At 38.7% G+C, this 19834-nt stretch overlaps 1 protein-coding gene across 1 annotated transcript; it reads left to right on the forward strand.

Moving 5' to 3' along the window:
- The first annotated feature begins 635 nt into the window (after positions 1-635).
- Positions 636-8914, forward strand: psmd13 (proteasome 26S subunit, non-ATPase 13). The gene is made up of 13 exons (XM_062416990.1): positions 636-814; positions 1685-1763; positions 2948-2982; positions 3098-3153; positions 3239-3282; positions 3379-3465; positions 5372-5543; positions 5629-5708; positions 5828-5953; positions 6961-7023; positions 7248-7328; positions 7599-7715; positions 8563-8914. Exons 1-13 carry the CDS (start codon positions 714-716, stop codon positions 8656-8658), a joined length of 1137 nt encoding a protein of 378 aa, XP_062272974.1. The 5' UTR covers positions 636-713; the 3' UTR covers positions 8659-8914.
- The last annotated feature ends 10920 nt before the right edge of the window (positions 8915-19834 follow it).

A 19834-nucleotide genomic window follows, 5' to 3' on the forward strand; every position in this document is an offset into this window, starting at 1 on the left:
CATACTCGTCTGCGTTTTAATATCTAAAGTATCTAACCATTTTTATAAGTTTAATTGTGTTCAGAAGATTCATTCACCTCTCGTAACGTATCTTAAAATGTGAGACTGTCACCAGATAACACGGTCACCAGTTAAACCGCAACACCGGATGGAGTACCATGTACCGTAATGTCTGATATAGCCTAAAGGTAGCTACCCAAAACACCTCGGTCGTTGCTACATAACTTTTTGTTTAATTATTTGTCGTTTGTAAATGACGAATAACCCACCGGGCATTATCTATTGCCTGTATAGCCGTCAATAAACCAACTTTACTTCCTATTTTTAAGCGAACATAAGCTAACTGGTGCTGAACACTGGAGTAGTACCATAATGTCTGATGTAGCCGAACCGTAACTACACAGAACAGCTCAGCTGTTAACTATCTTACTTTGTCACATATTTTATTTAATTTCGTTTTAACTATTTAATGCTTAACAACGCATGTGCCAATATAAAATATGAATATAACTAATAGAAAACAACAACTTTACATCATTTTTTGAGCGAGCCCGGTAACCGTTGATGGACACGCCTACTACAACTACATTTCCCATAATGCTTTACGTCCACCCAACAACACGACAGGGGTACTAGCTAGTTAGCATAAAGATCATTCAGTCAAGTCACTCATCAGCTCTGAATATAAACTACCTTTTAAACTTGTCGCTACCATGAAAGATGTCAGCGGGTATCTCAAGCAGCAGCAGAGCACCAGCTCAACGCCGGAGATGGCGTCGGAGTGGCACACGTTGGAGGAGCTGCACAATAAAAGGTAGAAAAAAAGAAAGGAAAAAAATGCTGCTAGCTTCGGCTAAGCTAACCTAAGCTAGCTCGGTCAATTGGAATGAACGCTGAGTCATGTGCGGTTCTAGCATTAGCTCAGGTTAGCATAGTTCCCTGTTTATCAATCAAAGCAGTAACTTCACACATTATTTTATATTCTGAGCAAAATAGTCACGTCAGGCTAATAACCCAGCTTGTGGAGGACAAAGTTTATATGACTGTAGTTTTTCTTTTAGTTTTTTTAGCATCAGTAGCGGAGTTCATTGTTTTAGCAGTCTGCAGTCTGAGTTAGTCATATCAAGTGGATATCTGACACATTTACAGCCTTTTTAGCATCAAATCCACTCTTAGTGTTTCCCTGTTGAGCTGTGGTGGAAGTATAGTAACAAAAAGAGAGACTTTGGGACTTTAAAAACACTTTAACATTAAAACATCTGACTCATTTGGACGGCTGAAGCTTCATATTAGCTTCAGATCAACAACAAATACATTTTAAGGGAGGACTGTGGATTTACAACTGCCTCCCTACAACAGGAAAGGAGGGGATTGATTATTATCCTGACATGCAGCCACAGACATTTGAGGAATAAAAGGCAGAAATCTGAATATTTTGTGCATGTAAACAGAGTCGGTGAAACGCTGTGTGTGCAGTTTAGAGTTTCCTCAGTGTTAACATGCACTTAAATCATCAGTCACTCACTATCCATCAGTATCAATCAATATCTGTTTTTTGAATGTAAAGCTACATTATCTCCTAGCGTTCATTTATCCTCATGATGAAATTATACAACATGGTGATCTTATGACTGTAACTGACACTTTCTCTGTGTGTGTGTGTGTGTGTTTTTTTAATTGACAGATTGTGGCATCAGTTGACTCTGAAGCTGGGAGACTTCGTTAAAGACCCATGCTTCAAAACAGGAGATGGCCTCGTACAGGTAAATACACTACAGTCACACATCTGCTGCTATCATGGACGATCCCTCTTCATCCTCTCTATGCTGAGCTGAGGCTTCAGCTGCAGACTCATCAAGCGCTTGGTTGAGCTCTTCACACCAACAGCCATCAGACTGCACAACACCACAGCTCCCAGTACATCCCACTCCCACTAAAAAAGACTGACTAGACTACTATGTAAATCCCAGTAACATTGCACACATGTATGTAATATCAGGTATTTATTTTCAGTCTCCTCCAACAGTATTGGAACGACTGTATAATGCAGATTTATACCATTGCAGATTATTTTACAGATTGTTTATTATATATAGTTTTTTTATTTTATCTTATTTATTTTTATCACTTTGACCATTACGAGGCCACTGTTGTGTCTGTTTTTAAATTTCTCTGTAGGGGGATCAATAAATATACCATACTTTAATACTAATTTAATATCATATAGTGAGATATGTAATCACTAATGAAGCTTTCTCATTTTTATGTAACTCTCGTGGGAAAGTCTATTGTGTCGTTGCGTTTCAGTTTCTTCTACTGAGGACTAAATCACTCTGTTAAATCCAGTCAAACGTCCATACTTATCACACCACAAGAAAACAGTTCAACTCTGAGATGCTAAAAACACATAATAAATACTATTGTTTTGCTTTTAAAAGCCTTGAAAATATGATGATTTGAGTTTGTTTTTGTTCTTTGGTGTCTAATCTTGATATGATTACATGTTAGGAATCACAAACACATACTTGTACTGCTAATATTAATCGAATATTTTAAGATATTGACATATACTATGACGACAAATTTAAGTAAAATTAAACTGTTGAGATGTGTCATTATTGATCTTCTTTGGGAGTTATTCAAATTGATACAGCAGTACAGTGGAAAAAAGTAGCAGTATAAAGGTGAAAATGTACTTAAAAAAATAGAATCAACAATAAATTATTAAATAAAATATATACAGTAAAGTGGAAAAAAAATCTGAGTTATGTTATATACATGTGCAATGTTCCTGTGATATACAGAGTAAGGTAAATAGTCGTATATACTGTGTGCAGAGTGAGTGGTGTACAGTTTGAGACTGTGCTCCATAATTATTTGTGACATTAAACCATATTATAATACGAACATTAAACATTTTTAACTTTTTGTATTTTTCTTCTTCCAGCTCTATGATAACTTCATCTGTGACTTTGAACACCGGTGAGTTTAAAAATGACTGAAACACACACAGTAATGTACTTATGTTATGTTTATATATATATATATATTTTACTTATTCAGCTGCTAATTCACTTGTTTTTGATTCTTCGAACAGAATCAATCCGTTGTCCCTCATGGAGATCATCCTGTATGTTGCCAGACAGATGACAGGTAAAGACGCTGTGATGCAGTTGAGGAATATTTCTCTTCTGAATATTATTTTTTGGGTGTTAATTTAATGTTTTTTTGTTTCTAGATCCTAAAGATGCCATCGTTTTTCTTGAGAAGACCAAGGAAAAAGTAAGTTAACGTAAAAAGCATCATCATTACTATCATCAGGTTTTGAAATGTAAACGACTTGAATTGAACGTTAACGAGTCTCTGTGTGTGTTTTAGGTGAAAAGCAGCGATGAGGCCGTCATCCTCTGCAAGACGTCTATCGGCAGACTGAAACTGGAGATCAACGATCTTCCTGCAACAAAGGTAAGAGCTCCTATAACAAAAAAACTCTACCTTCCTTTTTACAGTCGCTGACGTCACTCAGATATCACACGTTAAGGCACGTGCTGAAACGTCAAGCTGCTTTTTACTGTTCACACTTGATTTGTTAAGACGGTGTTAAAAACTAACAGCTGTGCAACAAAGCAGTTAATGTGTGGTTGTTGTTTTTTTTAACACAATCTGTTCAGTGACTTCTTCTGACTGAGAATAGAAACATGTATTTATGCTCAGTTACATTCATTCAGTCACTGTGAGCTGCAGCTTCAGTTATTAACACCATAATATCACAGCAGATATATTATAGTATCTGAATCATTGATGTATTATAAGAGCTGGACAGGGCTCAGCTGATCTCTCCCAGTGGTCAATCGTGGTATTGCAGCCCAAAACCCATTTCCCCATAGACCACCATTGTAAAAGACACGACTGTAAAACTGTTGAGAGGACACCTTGAACTGCAGAAAACATCAATAATGACTCTTTAAGTTATTACATTTTGATCCATTGAGGTTTTATATGTGTAAAACTTTCCTCGAGCCAAGAAAAAAGATCTTAAATTCATGAAGTCATCACAATGTAAAGTCTGTGGGCAGAGAGGAGAAACACTACTGAGCATGTGCAGTGGGCCAAATAATGCAGGAGTAAAACTGGAACCTTTTTTTTGGCGTATGCGTTAGCCGAGCAAATCTTATCCGACCGATACCGGACTTTAGGGGCTGATACCGAAATAAGGGAGTAAACAAATTCCGATATCTATATATTGGCCAATAATGTTGAAGTCAAGTGTTTCATGTCAGGAATATTTACAAATTTTTTTTTTGCAATGATCCATCAAATATGGTTATTAAACACTTGTGACAAAGATGATATTTAACAGTTTAACAATAGTTTATTGTACACTCTGTGAATTTAATAATTATTACTAAATAAAAAAACGCATAACAAAATATATATGTATTTATTAAACTTGAATTAAGAATGATCAAATGAACGTAAAATACTACCTAGATAACTTTTAAAAAATTGACAAAAACTGCAGTGATAGGGTCGAACTCTAATTCTCATTGGACTCATAGACTGTATATAAAATGGACGTAACATCCGTGACGTCACCCATTGGTTTGTGGACTGCTGCTTGGAAGCCAATAGTATCGGATCTGAGCAGCGCCATCTTGAAAATTTCCGGTGCATGCTGGGTAAAAAAAAAAACACGGATTCTACTTATATGGGCATCAGGAGGAGCATGAGGCGCCCTCCTATCTGTCCGCGCTCCTGAACCTGTGAACCAATCAACCTGTCAATCACGACGTAGCCACGCCCTAATGCATACCCTGCTTTATCGTCAAATATAAAATCAGGGAGGCCAAAATGTCCCAAATGAACATCATACTGCATTGAAGAAGGCTTTAAACTAGCGATTGAGACCATAAACGCATTTTGAAAACGTTTACTGAGGTTATAAATCAAGTGAGAAGTTGGTGAATTCTCCATTGACTTGTATAGAGACGGAAGTCCTTTTGACACCAAAACGGTCGCCCCCTGGTGGCCTTTTGGTAGAATGCAGTTCTAAGTTACTTCCGCGTTGGCCTCATTTCAGAGGACCGGAACTCCCCGCCTGATTGGACTGAATGTTTGCCCTTTTTGGTCCGGTATCCAGCTCTTAAAATAAATCCATGATCTGAATCAGCATGAAGAGAGAAAAAAAGTCAGATTGGTGCGTCCCTAATAAAACATAAGTACGACTGACCTGCCAGATATCGTCATTTCGAAGCAGCGTTACTTATCCTGAAAGTAATAATATACGATATTTGAAGCTAAATCAGACAAAAAAAACATCCACGTTAAACAAATATCGTTGTCTTCACACTTTTTTATCTTTTTTCTCCAGAAACTAATCGAAGATGTGGAAGAAATGTTGAATAACTTGCCAGGTGTGACGTCGGTCCACGGCAGATTTTACGACCTCTCCAGCAAATATTACCGCATCATCGGGAACCACGCCTCCTACTACAAGGACGCTCTGCGCTACCTCGGCTGCGTGGACATCAAAGACCTGCCAGGTGAGCGACGGCACGACGGAGGATGGGAACGAAACGATTTTATTAATGTCAGAAAGATGAATTTATGGTTGTTGTTTTTTCACAGAGTCGGAGAAGCAGGAGAGGGCGTTCACACTGGGGCTCGCCGGACTCTTAGGAGAAGGAGTTTACAACTTCGGAGAGCTGGTGGGATTTTCATTAAAATACTCTCTGCTTTGTTTTGTTTCTTTTTTTTATATTAATGAATGCTGCTCAGCCCTTTCATCTGAAGCTCAACGTGTTAATGAGCGTTTGTGTCGTTGCAGCTGATGCATCCCGTGCTCGAGACGCTGAGGAACACAGACAAACAGTGGCTCATTGACACACTATACGCCTTCAATGGAGGAAATGTGGAGAAATTCCAGGGCTTCAAGTCTGCCTGGGGCCAACAGGTGATTTACATTCATATAACTATTCAACGTATACTAAAACATTAAAGCTTAGTCACTCTGATGAGGTGAAGTGTACCGAATTTAAACCTTTCATCAGTTTGTTAAAATTTGGGGAAACATGAGTGTTAATGTCACGATAACTACTTTAATTGGACGATTGGACCCTCCCAGAAATAATGGCGATAAACGATATTGTCATTTTAAGACCATTTTATGCAGGTTACCATGGTAATATTGATTCAAATATCATACTTTCCTATTAGAGAGAAGCCACGACCCCCCGTAGTTTCACCTTTAATCATTTACAGCATACCTGCAGCCTAAATGCATGTCCCACACACCCCCAGTATATGTTTGATAGTGGGACTGAAGAGTTTTAGGAGAATTTGGGGTTTTAAGAAATGTCAGGAATTGGGAAACTTTCCATGGGAATTAATGGGGAGGAGGGTGTAGGCGTCTGTATGCTTCATCCAGAAGCAGAACTGCCCCTTTTTAAAATGGGAACGTAATCTGTAATATGAGTTTTTGACAGAAAGATTTTCACAGATTTACACGTGGATCAACTTTTATTCATTAACCCTTTACATACTGTTCATATTCTGACTCATAATTAGTCTCTACACAAATTCACATTCATAAATCCCCCATCAGTCATTAATAAATGTTTGATTAATCCTTAATGAAGCTGTCAGAGAGCAAACCGAGTGTAAGCTATTAATTTATGTAAAATAAGACATTCACAATCATTTTATGGTCCAGGAGAACATTTTATAGAATATGAAGAATACAACATATTTGAATGCTGATTTTTTTTTTTAAATAAATATGGGTTAAATTTGTACATTTACATATTAAAATAACATAAAAATAAAAAATGGTTCATTTTATTTCTATTTTTGTATACTTTGGGTTATATTAGGGGTGGAAAAGGTTCAAATTTGACCCTGAACAGTATGTAAGGATTAACTTTTTGCTTTTATTAATATAATTGTCTGTCTTGATTCCAGCCTGACCTCGCAGCACATGAAGCCAAACTCATGCAGAAGATCCAGCTGCTCTGTGTGATGGAGGTGAGATCCTCCTAACAGTCGTGTTGTTGCTTTCTGTTTTTTTTTTTTTTCTCTATTTTCATTCACACAGACGTAAAGAATGAGCCACAACTTGTGAATTTCAAAAACTCAGATTCTTCCTTTTTACGTTATAATTCAGTCAAATCTAAACACACATTTTTTAAGATTTAAGCGTGACTTACACCTCATATGTGAAAATGACGCCCGTCTCCTTCGTCTTCTAGATGACTTTCACTCGTCCTGCGAACCACAGGCAGCTCACCTTCACCGAGATCGGCAAGAGCGCCAAACTCCCCGTTAACGAGGTCAGTCACTCGATTTCATTTCAATATCAATGCATCAGAAAATTAATCCAATAAATCCTCTTTTTTTTTTGAGTCTGATGACCATGATCGACTTATTATTACCAGAAAGAATGATGATGTTTTTGTAACCAGAGAGGAAGAAAACAGGGACATATGATTTTATTTACATGTGTTTTGAGCTGCTGCAGACATTTAATGACCCAAATAAACTAAAACTAATCAGAAAATGTATTTACCTGTGATGTGTGACGGTGGTTTCTGTCCCTGCAGGTGGAGCTCCTGGTGATGAAAGCTCTCTCCGTCGGCCTCATTAAAGGCAACATTGACGAGGTGGACCAGAAGGTGCAGATGACCTGGGTGCAGCCGCGAGTGCTCGACCTGCAGCAGGTTAGTAACACGTTTCCTGCTCTGCTGCGTTTCAGAACAACAATAATAATAATAATAATAATAATAAACTTTATATAGCAGCTTTCATACAGGTTAAACTGCTAAAAACTGAGACCAATGCCTGCAAGAGAAAAAGGATGATAAAAATGTTTAGAACATTTAAATTACGTAAAATAAATAATAAAAGATAAAAATAAATAAATATGTAATAATAAGAGAAATGGTTTATTAAAAGTTAGGGTTAAAAAAACTAGATTAAAAAAAAGATTAAAAAGATAAAACGTAAAAATGAAATAAAAGAGATGAAGTTTAATAAAAGCTAGACTAAAACTAGGTGTAAAAAATGAATAACATTGATAAGATGAAACTCATAGAATGATATTAAAGTAACATAAAATAAATATAACATAATATTTATAAAAATAGAAATATATTTTTAAATATATATTAAAATAGAAATATTAAAATAGAAATATATTTTTAAATATTAAAATAGAAATATATTTTTTTAAATATAATAACAAATAAATAAAAATAAACACTAATTAAAATAATAGAAAAATAATAAATATATCTAATATAATGAATAAAATAAGAATAAATAATAGAAATTTAAAATTGACTCCTTTGGGATTCCAGTAAATACGGCATTGCAGTCGTCCAATATAATTAGAATAAGACAGGAACAGATGTATTTTGTTAATATTTCTTAAGTGATAAAAATGGACTTTGGGCACCTTCTTTAAGTGAGAAGTAAAACTCAACTCTGAATTAAGAACAATAGCTCCATGTTCCCCTCTGATTTGACTGATGGTCTAACTCACCTGTCGCTCTCTCTCTGTTTCAGATCAAAGGTATGAAGGATCGGTTGGACTCCTGGTGCGGAGACGTTAAGAACATGGCCATGCTGGTGGAGCAGCAGGCTCACGACATCCTCACTTAAAACCTTAAAACGGGACACCACCTCCTCCTTCATCCTCTTCCTCCTCCTCCTCTTCCTTCCTGGCACACAAGCAACTCCTGTTTTTGTTGCGTTTTTTTGTTTTTTTTTGTTCCTTCTTTCATAAATGAGATATTGTTTATCACCAATCTGTAAATTACACTGAGGTATTTTACACACAAGCAATTGGTTGTAAGGTTTCCCTCACAGTATGGGTTAATAAATACATAAATGTATTAATAAACATGTCTGAATATCATATTTATCCATTCCAGTTATTATCTCATTACATTATTTCTTTTAATGTGTGTTAAAGCGTAGTTTCTCACTTTTTCAAGTCTGTCCTTAAACATCAGTCAGGAGCCTAAATGAACATTAAAACTGTTTTTCTTGTTGTAATGATTCCTCCTGTTCATACTGACCATTAGAAGATCCCTTCATAATGCTCTTACAATGGAAGTGATGGAGGACCAAATCCACAGTCCTCCTTCTGTGTTAAAATGTATTTAAAAGTTGATCTGAAGCTAATATGAAGCTTCAGCGTCCAACTGAGTCAAATCAAGTCTTCTATGTTTCAACGTTACAGTGTTATTAGTGCCAAAGTCCCTCCTTTACAATTAGGTGTCAGTCTCAAGTGCACTGATCCTAAAAGTAAAGTTTTAAGATTTTCTGTCTTTCTTAAATAGGTCAGTTGGCAAATGTTGGCATGATGAACAATTCAAAAATATCTTTAAAAATAGTTTTAAAAGTAGCATCAGGTTTGTTAAAATGTACATTTTGTATTTTTGTTGGTTTTATATCATTTGAAATGACATTTGCACCATTTTTAACCAAAAGTAAGAATGAATGCTCCTGAAAATGTCAAATGGTGTAACCACAAACGAATGATAAATATTACATATTTTATCCACCTACAGTGTATTTAAGTGGACTTATAATGTAAGATCATGCCAAACTAGTTGATATGGTGTTTTATTGAGAATTTTGTGTTTTTTAGTTTTTTAAGCAAGTTTAAAAGTTTTTATGGTTACACCACTTAGACATTTTTGCCATAACCCTCTAATATATTCTCTCAAAATGGATTAAAAGCAGAAATTTGATGCTGGGTCCACAAAAACAGAATGTGTGCAAGTTATTCATACGTTTATTTTCACATTTTAACCTCTTTAAATTTGACTAAACCACATGGACACAAACGAACAACACTGACCCAGATATAGAGTTGCCTGTATACTTGACTGACTGACCTCTGGTGGTGGATATTGTGTACTACAACACATCATATTAAAATATATTATAAAGAGAAAAGATAAGTGAAATAAAAGATGAACTAAAACAAGGTTATGAAAGAGATTAAAAGACAATAGAAATAGACAAATAAAATTGATAAAAATATAAAACTATAGCACATTCATACACTGATGGCTGAGAGAATCAAACCGCCGATCTTCCGATTGGTGGACGACCCGCTCTACCTCCTGAGCCATCGCCGCCCCATAAAACTGCCCCATAACAGAGCTTAAAGATTTTGATCAATGTCATCATCAAGGTCTTAAAATGACACTGAGTGACTTTAAAATCGGTCGGATTAAATCTCTCTGGGAGGAGTTCGTTAAAGTACGAGGCGTGGAAATGGCGCCAAAATTGAAAATTCAAACCAAAATGGCCGACTTCCGGTTGGAGTTATGGTAGGGGTCCAAGAGACTTTTGTGTTCGTCCTTACATGTTACATATGTGTACCAAGTTTCGTTCATCTACGTCAATCTGGAGGGAGGGGCTCAATTTTACTAATTTTCTAAGGGGTGCAATGGCGCCATTTGGCCAGCAGTTGCTTTTTAATGGCGAAACATCAAAATTCCTCACATCGCTGCGGCAACCATGTATAACGGAAGAAAAAGATTTTGCTAACTTTTCATCTCCAATGTCTGAAGATGTTTATGAGTGAATTTGAAGTTGGTCGGATTAAATTTCTAGGAGGAGGTTTTTAAAGTACGAGGCGTGGAAATGGCGCCAAAATTGAAATTTCAAAAACAAAATGGCCGACTTCCGGTTGGAGTTATGGTAGGGGTCCAAGAGACTTTTGTGTGCGTCCTTACATGTTTCATATGTGTACCAAGTTTCGTTCATCTACGTCAATTTGGAGGGAGGGGCTCAATTTTACAAATTTCCTAAGGGGTGCAATGGCGCCATTTGGCCAGCAGTTGCTTTTTAATGGCGAAACATCAAAATTCCTCACATCGCTGCGGCAACCATGTAAAACGGAAGAAAAAGATTTTGCTAACTTTTCATCTCCAATGTCTGAAGATGTTTATGAGTGAATTTGAAGTTGGTCGGATTAAATTTCTAGGAGGAGGTTTTTAAAGTACGAGGCGTGGAAATGGCGCCAAAATTGAAATTTCTAAAACAAAATGGCCGACTTCCGGTTGGAGTTATGGTAGGGGTCCAAGAGACTTTTTTGTGCGTCCTTACATGTTACATATGTGTACCAAGTTTCGTTCATCTACGTCAATTTGGAGGGAGGGGCTCAATTTTACAAATTTCCTAAGGGGTGCAATGGCGCCATTTGGCCAGCAGTTGCTTTTTAATGGCGAAACATCAAAAAAACGTTTTAAATATTTAAAAGGCAGCATTTAACCACCTGTTTTATAATAAAGCATAAAGTATAAATAATAACCCAATTCAATGAAAGTAGTGATGATTATATTTGGAAAGAATGTAAGGCAGAAACATACATGTGATTTTTCAGGCAATTAGATGAAAATAAATCCATATTTCTGATATAAAACGGGTCAAATTTGACCAGAGGACAACAGGAGGGTTAATAGAGAGAGATGAACACCATTCTGTTAAAAGATCCTCCTTTATTTGATCTGGGGCGATATTTCCCCTGGGGACAGGAAATGTGTTTATTATTGTTTTTTAACCAGATGGCATCATCTCCATGGACGATCACTGTTTTTTCATCTATTCCTGCATGTTTCTAAAGTGGTTTACATATGAAAAAAACAGTGAAATCTGCCTTTGTTGCATTTTCACAAATAGAATAAAGCTTTTCATAATTCTGAGACAGTATTAAAGAGACGTTGGCCTCTCTGAGATCATCCAGGTTTTACCAGTCTAGGTAGGTGGTACTGAGCTAGTGAAGGGTTTTATGTCCCAAACAAACCAGGAGAAGCTTATTCATGCTTTTATCTCCAGTAGACCCAACTACTGTAACGGTCCTCTAACTGGACTCCCCCCAAAAAAGCATTAAACAGCTGCAGCTCGAGTTTTAACCAGAACAAGTCAAGTCAAATTTTATTTATAAAGTGCATTTCATACACAAGGTAAACTCAATGTGCTTCTTCCTTCCTTCTGTCCTTCCTTCCCCCCTCCCTCCTTCTCTCTTTCTTCCCCCCCCCTTCCTTCCTCCCTTCCTTCTTTCCTCGGTCCTTCTTTCCTTCCTCCCTCTGTTCCTTCCTTCTTCCTCCCTTCCATCCTTCCTTCCTTCTTCCTCCCTTCCTTCCTCCTTTCCTTCCTTCTTCCTCCCTTCCATCCTTCCTTCCTCCTTTTCTTCCTCCTTTTCTTCCTTTCCTTCCTCCCTTCCTTCTTTCCTTTCCTTTCCTTCCTTCCTTCCTTCTTTCCTTCCTTCCTTCCTTCCTTCCTTCCCTCCTTTCCTTCCTTCCATCCTTCCTTCTCTCAAGGACAACAGGAGGGTTAAACAACTGAAATTTCATACACAAGGTAAACTCAATGTGCTTCACAACAAATAATCATGATACAATAAATAACAACAAAGTAAAACAAGATAGAAAAAAGTCCAATCAAACACACATGTGCACCTTCCAGTCAGCTATAGATTAGATGTTAAAGTTCTGCTACTGGTCTACAAACCACTGACTGGTTTAGGTCCAGAATACATGAATGAAACCCAGTAGAGCTCTGAGATCTACTGACTCAGGTCAGATAGTGGAGCCCAGAGTTCAGAGTTCAGACTAAACATGGTGAAGCAGCTTTTAACCTTTGTGTCGTCCTCCCGGGTCAAATTGACCCCGTCTGTTTTGACTGTTCCTACTTCCCTTCCTCCTTCTCTCTTTCTTTCCTTCCTCTCGTTTTCCTCCATTCCTTCTTTCCTTCCTCCATCCCCCTTTCTTCCTTCCTTCTGTCCTTCCTTCCCCCCTCCCTCCTTCTCTCTTTCTTTCCTTCCTCTCGTTTTCCTCCATTCCTTCTTTCCTTCCTCCATCCCCCTTTCTTCCTTCCTTCTGTACTTCCTTCCCCCCTCCCTCCTTCTCTCTTTCTTTCCTTCCTCTCGTTTTCCTCCCTTCCTTCTTTCCTCTTTCCTTCTGTCCTTCCTTCCTCCCTTCCTCTTTTCCTTTCTCCCTCCCTCCCTTCTTTCTTTCCCTCTTTCCTCCGTCCTTCCTTCCTTCCTTTCCTTCCTTCTTCCTTCCTCCCTTCTTTCCTTCCTCCCTCCTTTCCTTCCTCCTTCCTCCCTTCCTTCCTTCTTCCTCCCTTCCATCCTTCCTTCCTTCCTTCTTCCTCCCTTCCTTCCTCCTTTCCATCCTTCCTTCCTCCTTTTCTTCCTCATTTTCTTCCTTTCCTTCCTCCCTTCCTTCTTTCCTTTCCTTCCTCCCTTCCTTCTTTCCTTTCCTTCCTTCCTTCCTTCCTTCCATCCTTCCTTCCTTCTCTCGAGGACAACAGGAGGGTTAAACAACTGGAACAAACTACCAGCTGAACTGAAATCAGCCCCAACTGTGAATATTTTTAATATCCAGGTTAAAAACATATTTCTCTTCTCCTGTGCTTATGATTGAGCTCTTTTTAAATCACTTTAAATTTGAATCTTTCATTTGCACTCTATGTCCTTTTAATGATTTTAATGCTAATCATTATTTAATGCTGCACTCTCATATTTTATGCTCTAGTTCAGTCTAGCCTTTAATTTTCTTTCTCAATCTCTTTCTATTTTTCTGTACTTTGTTTTTTCTTTTTGTTATAATTTGGTTTTCTTGTTTTTTAATTGTATGTTTAAATGTTTCCAATTCTTACTGTCAAATGTTTGTTTTTATATAAAGCACATTGAGTTGCCCCTGGTATGAAATGAACTATATAAATAAAGATACCTTGCCTTGCCTACTATACTTTCTGGCAGAATATATAATTATGACCAACTTCATTATTTCCTGGATGTTGTATCACCATCGACAGCATTTGGTTCTCATGTTTAACTGGTTTGAGATCTGTTGTCAATCACTTCAGAAAGACCTCTCGCTGTGTATGAACCCAGGCGGGTAGTTCCGGTCCTCTGAAATGAGGCCAACGCGGAAGTAACTTAAAACTGCATTCTATCAAAAGGCCACCAGGGGGCGACCGTTTTGGTGTCAAAAGGACTTCTGTCTCTATACAAGTCAATGGAGAATTCACCAACTTCTCACTTGATTTCTAACCTCAGTAAACGTTTTCAAAATGTGTTTATGGTCTCAATCGCTAGTTTAAAGCCTTCTTCAATGCAGTATGATGTTCATTTGGGACATTTTGGCCTCCCTGATTTTATATGTGACGATAAAGCAGGGTATGCATTAGGGCGTGGCTACGTCATGATTGACAGGTTGATTGGTTCACAGGTTCAGGAGGCGCCTCTTGCCCCTCCTGATGCCCATATAAGTAGAATCCGTGTTTTTATTTTTTTTCCCAGCATGCACCGGAAATTTTCAAGATGGCGCGAAACTATTCGTTTCCGAGCAGCAGTCCACAAACCAATGGGTGACGTCACGCATGTTACGTCCATTTTATATACAGTCTATGGCAGTGGTCTCCAACCCTGCTCCTGGAGAGCTACTGCCCTGCATGTTTTAGGTATCTCCTCACTCTAACTCGTTATCAAGCAGCTGAGGCTCGTCAAAGGGCATGATAACGAGTTGATTATTAGAATCAGGTGTGTTAGAGTGAGGAGATACCTAAACATGCAGGGCAGTAGCTCTCCAGGAGCAGGGTTGGAGACCACTGGTCTATGGTATGAAATCACCTGCACTCGTTACCTTTCCTCCTCTCTTCTATTCAGGCGTTTCCTTTCTTGTGCGTTATATATACAGCTGCTGTCAGCGTGCCACCTGATTGGCTCGTGTGTGTTTCTGTGTTATAGGAGGAAAAACCTGCCGAAGGTCTCGGTAATGAACCATTTCTGTGAGTTGCAGGTGGTGCGCCGTGATCTCTTTGACCCTTCGGTCTTCTCCGCACCTGTCAGCAGCCTGCGCCCAGGTGCTCGGGGCTGCAACAAACAATTATTTTCATCATCAATTAGTCTGGTCGGACAGCTTTTATATTAATCATTAAACCTCTTTTCATCATAACATGTCAGAAAACTGTGAAGATGCCCAACAGGACGTCGTTTTGTTTTTGTTTCAGTTAAAAAAACGAAAAAGATATTCAAGTCACGCTGATGTGAAACAGACAAAATCAGTCAGTTCTTAAATTTGAGAAGTAATATAACTTTATTTAAATAATGTATTGATCATAATAAAACATAATGCTGTTGTTTAATCTTCCACCATTTGATTTCTGATGGTTTCAGAAGTACACCGACTTTACTATTTTAAAATATAGTGAAGAATCATCGCGTTCATCTATGGAGCAAAAAAGAGATTTGAAACTGAAAGTCCAAGTTTTGATATTGAATTTTGAAGAAAAAAAAAGTAAAGTTAAATATTTTATTTTGAATAAATTATTCATTCTCATCCGAATCTTATCTTTTTTTTCACTTCCTTTTGGTCTTGATATTGCTTTGGGTGCGTAATATGAAGTGAGAGGGGCGTAAAATAATAACAGTGAAGGAGGGCGTCTCCTCTGTCACCTTAAACCTGGTTGGTAATGGAGTCAATGATGTTTTTTGTGTCCATGTGGTTTAGTTTAAATTTAAAGGGGTTAAAATGTGAAAATAAACATATGAATAATTTGCACACATTCTTTTTTTGTGGACCCAGCATCAAATTTCTGCTTTTAATCCATTTCGAGAGAATATATTAGAGGATTATGGCAAAAATGTCTAAGTGGTGTAACCATAAAAACTTTGTACCAAATAATTCAACTTGCTTAAAACAGTAAATTCTCAATAAAACACCATATCAACTAGTTTGGCATGATCTTACATTATAACGTTTATATTAAATAAAGGTAATGGAATACAATTGTTCTAAATATTACATTTACTCTGGTAACCATGGAGATCAGGAACCATTTGGAGTCATTATTAGTATAAGTCCACTTAAATACACTGTAGGTGATAAAATATGTAATATGTATCATTCTACTGTGGTTACACCATTTGACATTTTCAGGAGCATTCAGTCTTACTTTTGGTAAAAAATGGTGCAAATGTCATTTCAATGTAGATTTTTAAAAAAACCTGATGCTGCTTTTAAAACTATTCTTATAGATATTATTGAATTGCTCATCTTACCAACTCTTATTTATCACTGACCCAATAGCTTCTGCTCCCTGAGGAGACGCTGCTGGTGTCTCCTGATGGAGCAGGTAAAACACATGATCTTAATCTGGACTATATTGATACTGGACTATGGCTGATGTGTGTAACATTGGGACATACATCAAGGTAAAAGATGTGTGTAGGTGGAGGATTTGCCAAAGTTAAGCTAACATCGTTGTATTTTTCAAAATTCAATATCCAATGTTGAAGAAAACAGATTCCTGGCTTTGTCTCCATACTCAAACCAGCTGAAGGTAAACTGGTTCATCCTCACAGTAATGAACAGGCCTTTTACCCAGCGGACATGTTGACATATTGTGATAGTAGGAAAAAGGTTCAGGTGTTACTAATAACATTAATCATTGCTCTGTTTTTGTTATTAAAGTGTCCCAGTGAGTCATGACAGTGAGTCAGCAGGCACAATGCCACGACTCTGAAGCTGAGTCCAAACATTCATTTCATTTAATTATTCACACCTGGGCTTTTCTTTACTGTAACATGTCAATATGTCTTCATAGTGATTTTAAGTTCACATTTGCCTTTTATAAAATTATTTTAATGAAGGAAAGTAACAAATGTTTCAGCTGCAGCCTTCATCAGTCGGATCTCTTTTAACCCTCCTGTTGTCCTCTGGTAAAGGAAGGACAGGAGGAAAGGAAAGAAGGAAGGAAGGAAGGAAAGAAAGGAGTAAGAATGGAGGGAGGGAGGAAGGAAGGAAGGAAAGGAGTAAGAAAGGAAGGAAGGAAATAAAAGAGTAAGGAGGGAGGAAGGAAGAAAGGAGTAAGTAATGAAGGAAGGAAAGAAAGAAAGGAGTAAGGATGGAGGAAGGAAGGAAGGAAGGAAGGAAGGATGGAAGGAAGGAAAGGAGGGAGGAAGGAAGGAAGGAAGGAAAGGAGTAAGGAGGGAGGAAGGAAGGAAGGAAGGAAGGAAAGGAGGAAGGAGGAGGGAGGAAGGAAAGGAGGAAGGAAGGAAGCAAGGAGGGAGGGAGGAAGGAAAGAAAGAAGGAACAGTCAAAAGAGATGGGGTCAATTTGACCCGGGAGGACAACAGGAGGGTTAAACCAGGAAGTGGTTTCAGCTTTATATATAAACCTTTTATATAGCGGTGCTTGAATTATTATCATTAATATTGTTGTTGTTGTTGTTCTTCTTCTTCATTTTATTATTAATGATATTATTATTATCTTTATTATTATTATCATTATATACCATGGACTTATTAAAACATCGTACAACACAAACACACACACACACACACACACACACACACACACACACACACACACACACACACACACACACACACACACACACACTGCCCACAACATACTCCACACAACTAACAACATCCTAGGGTTAGGGGTTATAACTGTAATGATAAAGTTAAAACTTTTTTTTTTAATGAAAAAAAAAAAAAAAATTCTAAAAATATATTAATTTTTTTTAATTAAAATTAAAATTACAAAAATGAACAAAATACATTTTGTTTAGCTGACACACTGGCACACAAAATAAGAACAGGTATAATTTCACAGGTGACAACATGAAGCTTTTAAAGGGGCATTTTGTATGTGCATGTTATGTACCTGTGTGTATCCTGCAGCTTCAGTTATCACACACACACACACACACACACACACACACACACACACACACAGCACACACACACACACACACACACACACACACACACACACACAATAAATAATGCAGGAATATATCCTGACAGGCGGGCGTTTGTCCTTCTTTGACACTATGTTTCTGGTCACCATACAATCCAGCAGATTGTGTTCAATAACCGAATGATTTCCAATATCGTTATCCTTCCAGTGATCGATCAGAACAGACTGTAATACGAACGCTCTGAAAGTAGAGACAACGATCTCAGACTTTGGCGTGATCTAATTGCTGTTGTTTAAAAAAAAAAAAAAAGGTCATTCAGGGTCTCTGTGGTCTTCAGTAGAGCTTACTCAAGCGACGTTGGTTTGCTTAATGATAACTAGCTGTGGAGAGAGAGAGAGAGAGAGAGAGAGAGAGAGAGAGAGAGAGAGAGAGAGATGAGAGAGAGAGAGAGAGAGAGAGAGAGAGAGAGAGAGAGAAGAGAGAGAGAGAGAGTTGTGGCACAGGATCAATGAGCTCACAAACCACCAGTTATCAGGAAAACAGATGCTCACTGCTCACAGATTTCAGTCTGGGAGGAGGCGGCTGAGTGAGAGAGAGAGAGAGAGAGAGAGAGAGAGAGAGAGAGAGAGAGAGAGAGAGAGAGAGAGAGAGAGAAATGAGGCTGGATAATTAGGAAAAGCAGGCTGTATCCCCAAAGGGAAAAAAGAGCAGCGAGCAGCTTCGTACATGCAGCTATTCGCACCATCCCTCCGTCTCTATCTCTTTAAGAGCTGAGGGAAGGAGCGTGTGTGTGAGTGTGTGTGTGTGTGTGTGTGTGTGTGTGTGTGGGTGTGGGGGAGGGGTATTGGCTGGGGGTGGAACAGTCCTGTAATGAGCAGATTTTAGAGAGAGTGAGAGAGAGAGAGAGAGGGAGACATAGAAAGAGAAAGAGAGAGAGAGAGAGGGAGAGAGAGAGAGGCCGAAAAACAAGAGGAGGACAGATGACTTGTGGAATTGAGGATACAACAACAATCCTGATTTAGGCGAACGCTGAAATGGAGATGACAAAGAGAAAAGGAGAGGAATAATCTTTCTTTTTATTTTTTTAAAATTCTTGCCTCCTTCCTTCCTTCCTTCTCTTCTCTTTTTTTTTTTTTTTTTTTACATCCTTATCTTATCAGGAGGGAGACCGAAAAGAGAGGAGAGAGGAGCCTCATCTTTAGATCACAGCAGAGCACACAGACAGAGAGAGAGGAGGGAGAAGAAGAAGAAGAAGAAGAAGGAGAAGGAGAAGAAAAAGAGGAGGAGGAGAGATATTCACACTCCGTTATGTCTTTTGAGGTGTGTGTCGCTGATGTGCTTATGGATGTGTGTGTCTGCTCGTAGCCTGGATCGCTCGTTTCCAGGCCAAGCTATAAGAGAAATATCCTCAACTTCTACTGCTCCTCTTCTTTTTTTTCTCTCTCTCTCTTTTTTTTCTAATGGCGTACCAGCGCGGTAGCATCCCTGCCCCTGTGTGCCTCTCTGTGTGCCGGTGCGGCAGGGATGTTGGGATGCTGTAATGTCTGATTGAGTTGAGCTTGGTCGCCGCCGCTGCTGCTGCTGCCGTTGCCACTATCATCGCCGCCGCCGTCGCCGCCACTGTGTGGGCCTCTGGGACTGCTGGAAAAAGCCTAGGCCTCGCTTGTCTGGAGCACCCCGCTTGCACGGCCGAGGCAGGCAGGCGACTGGCCGGCTCGCAAGGCTGCGTGGAGCAGGAAGGTGGAGGAGGAAGTGGAGGAGGAGGAGGATGAGAAGCACTCTGAGCCTGCATGCCATGGGAAGCAGCATGCACGGCAGCTGCGTTCGTCACTCCAGACCCTCCGATGAGGCTTACATTGCTTCTACCATCGTAAGGTGATGCACTTCGGGCCCGCGTCCTGCTGTCTGGAGCCGGTATTTTCACCACATCCTAAACTAACAGGAGGAAGGGAAGAGTCTGGGGGGGGCCTGCAGCTCCATGCTACCTGATTCAGACGAGGCCTCCTCCCTCCGTGCTGCTCCTGAGTGAACCAGGCCCTTGTTTTTTCTTTTTCTTGACGTTCTAAGATTTGCCTAAACCTGTTTCATGCATGTCCAC

The sequence above is a fragment of the Scomber scombrus genome, chromosome 1 (genome assembly GCF_963691925.1).
Source record: "Scomber scombrus chromosome 1, fScoSco1.1, whole genome shotgun sequence".
Classification (NCBI taxonomy): Eukaryota; Metazoa; Chordata; class Actinopteri; order Scombriformes; family Scombridae; genus Scomber; species Scomber scombrus.

Bases quoted from the DNA above. Each gene is read 5' to 3' on its own strand.
- psmd13 (XM_062416990.1), top strand. From the start codon at position 714: ATGAAAGATGTCAGCGGGTATCTCAAGCAGCAGCAGAGCACCAGCTCA. The intron at 7,024-7,247 runs GTGAGATCCTCC...TTCGTCTTCTAG, and splicing joins AGCTGCTCTGTGTGATGGAG to ATGACTTTCACTCGTCCTGC. The intron at 7,716-8,562 runs GTTAGTAACACG...TCTCTGTTTCAG, and splicing joins GAGTGCTCGACCTGCAGCAG to ATCAAAGGTATGAAGGATCG.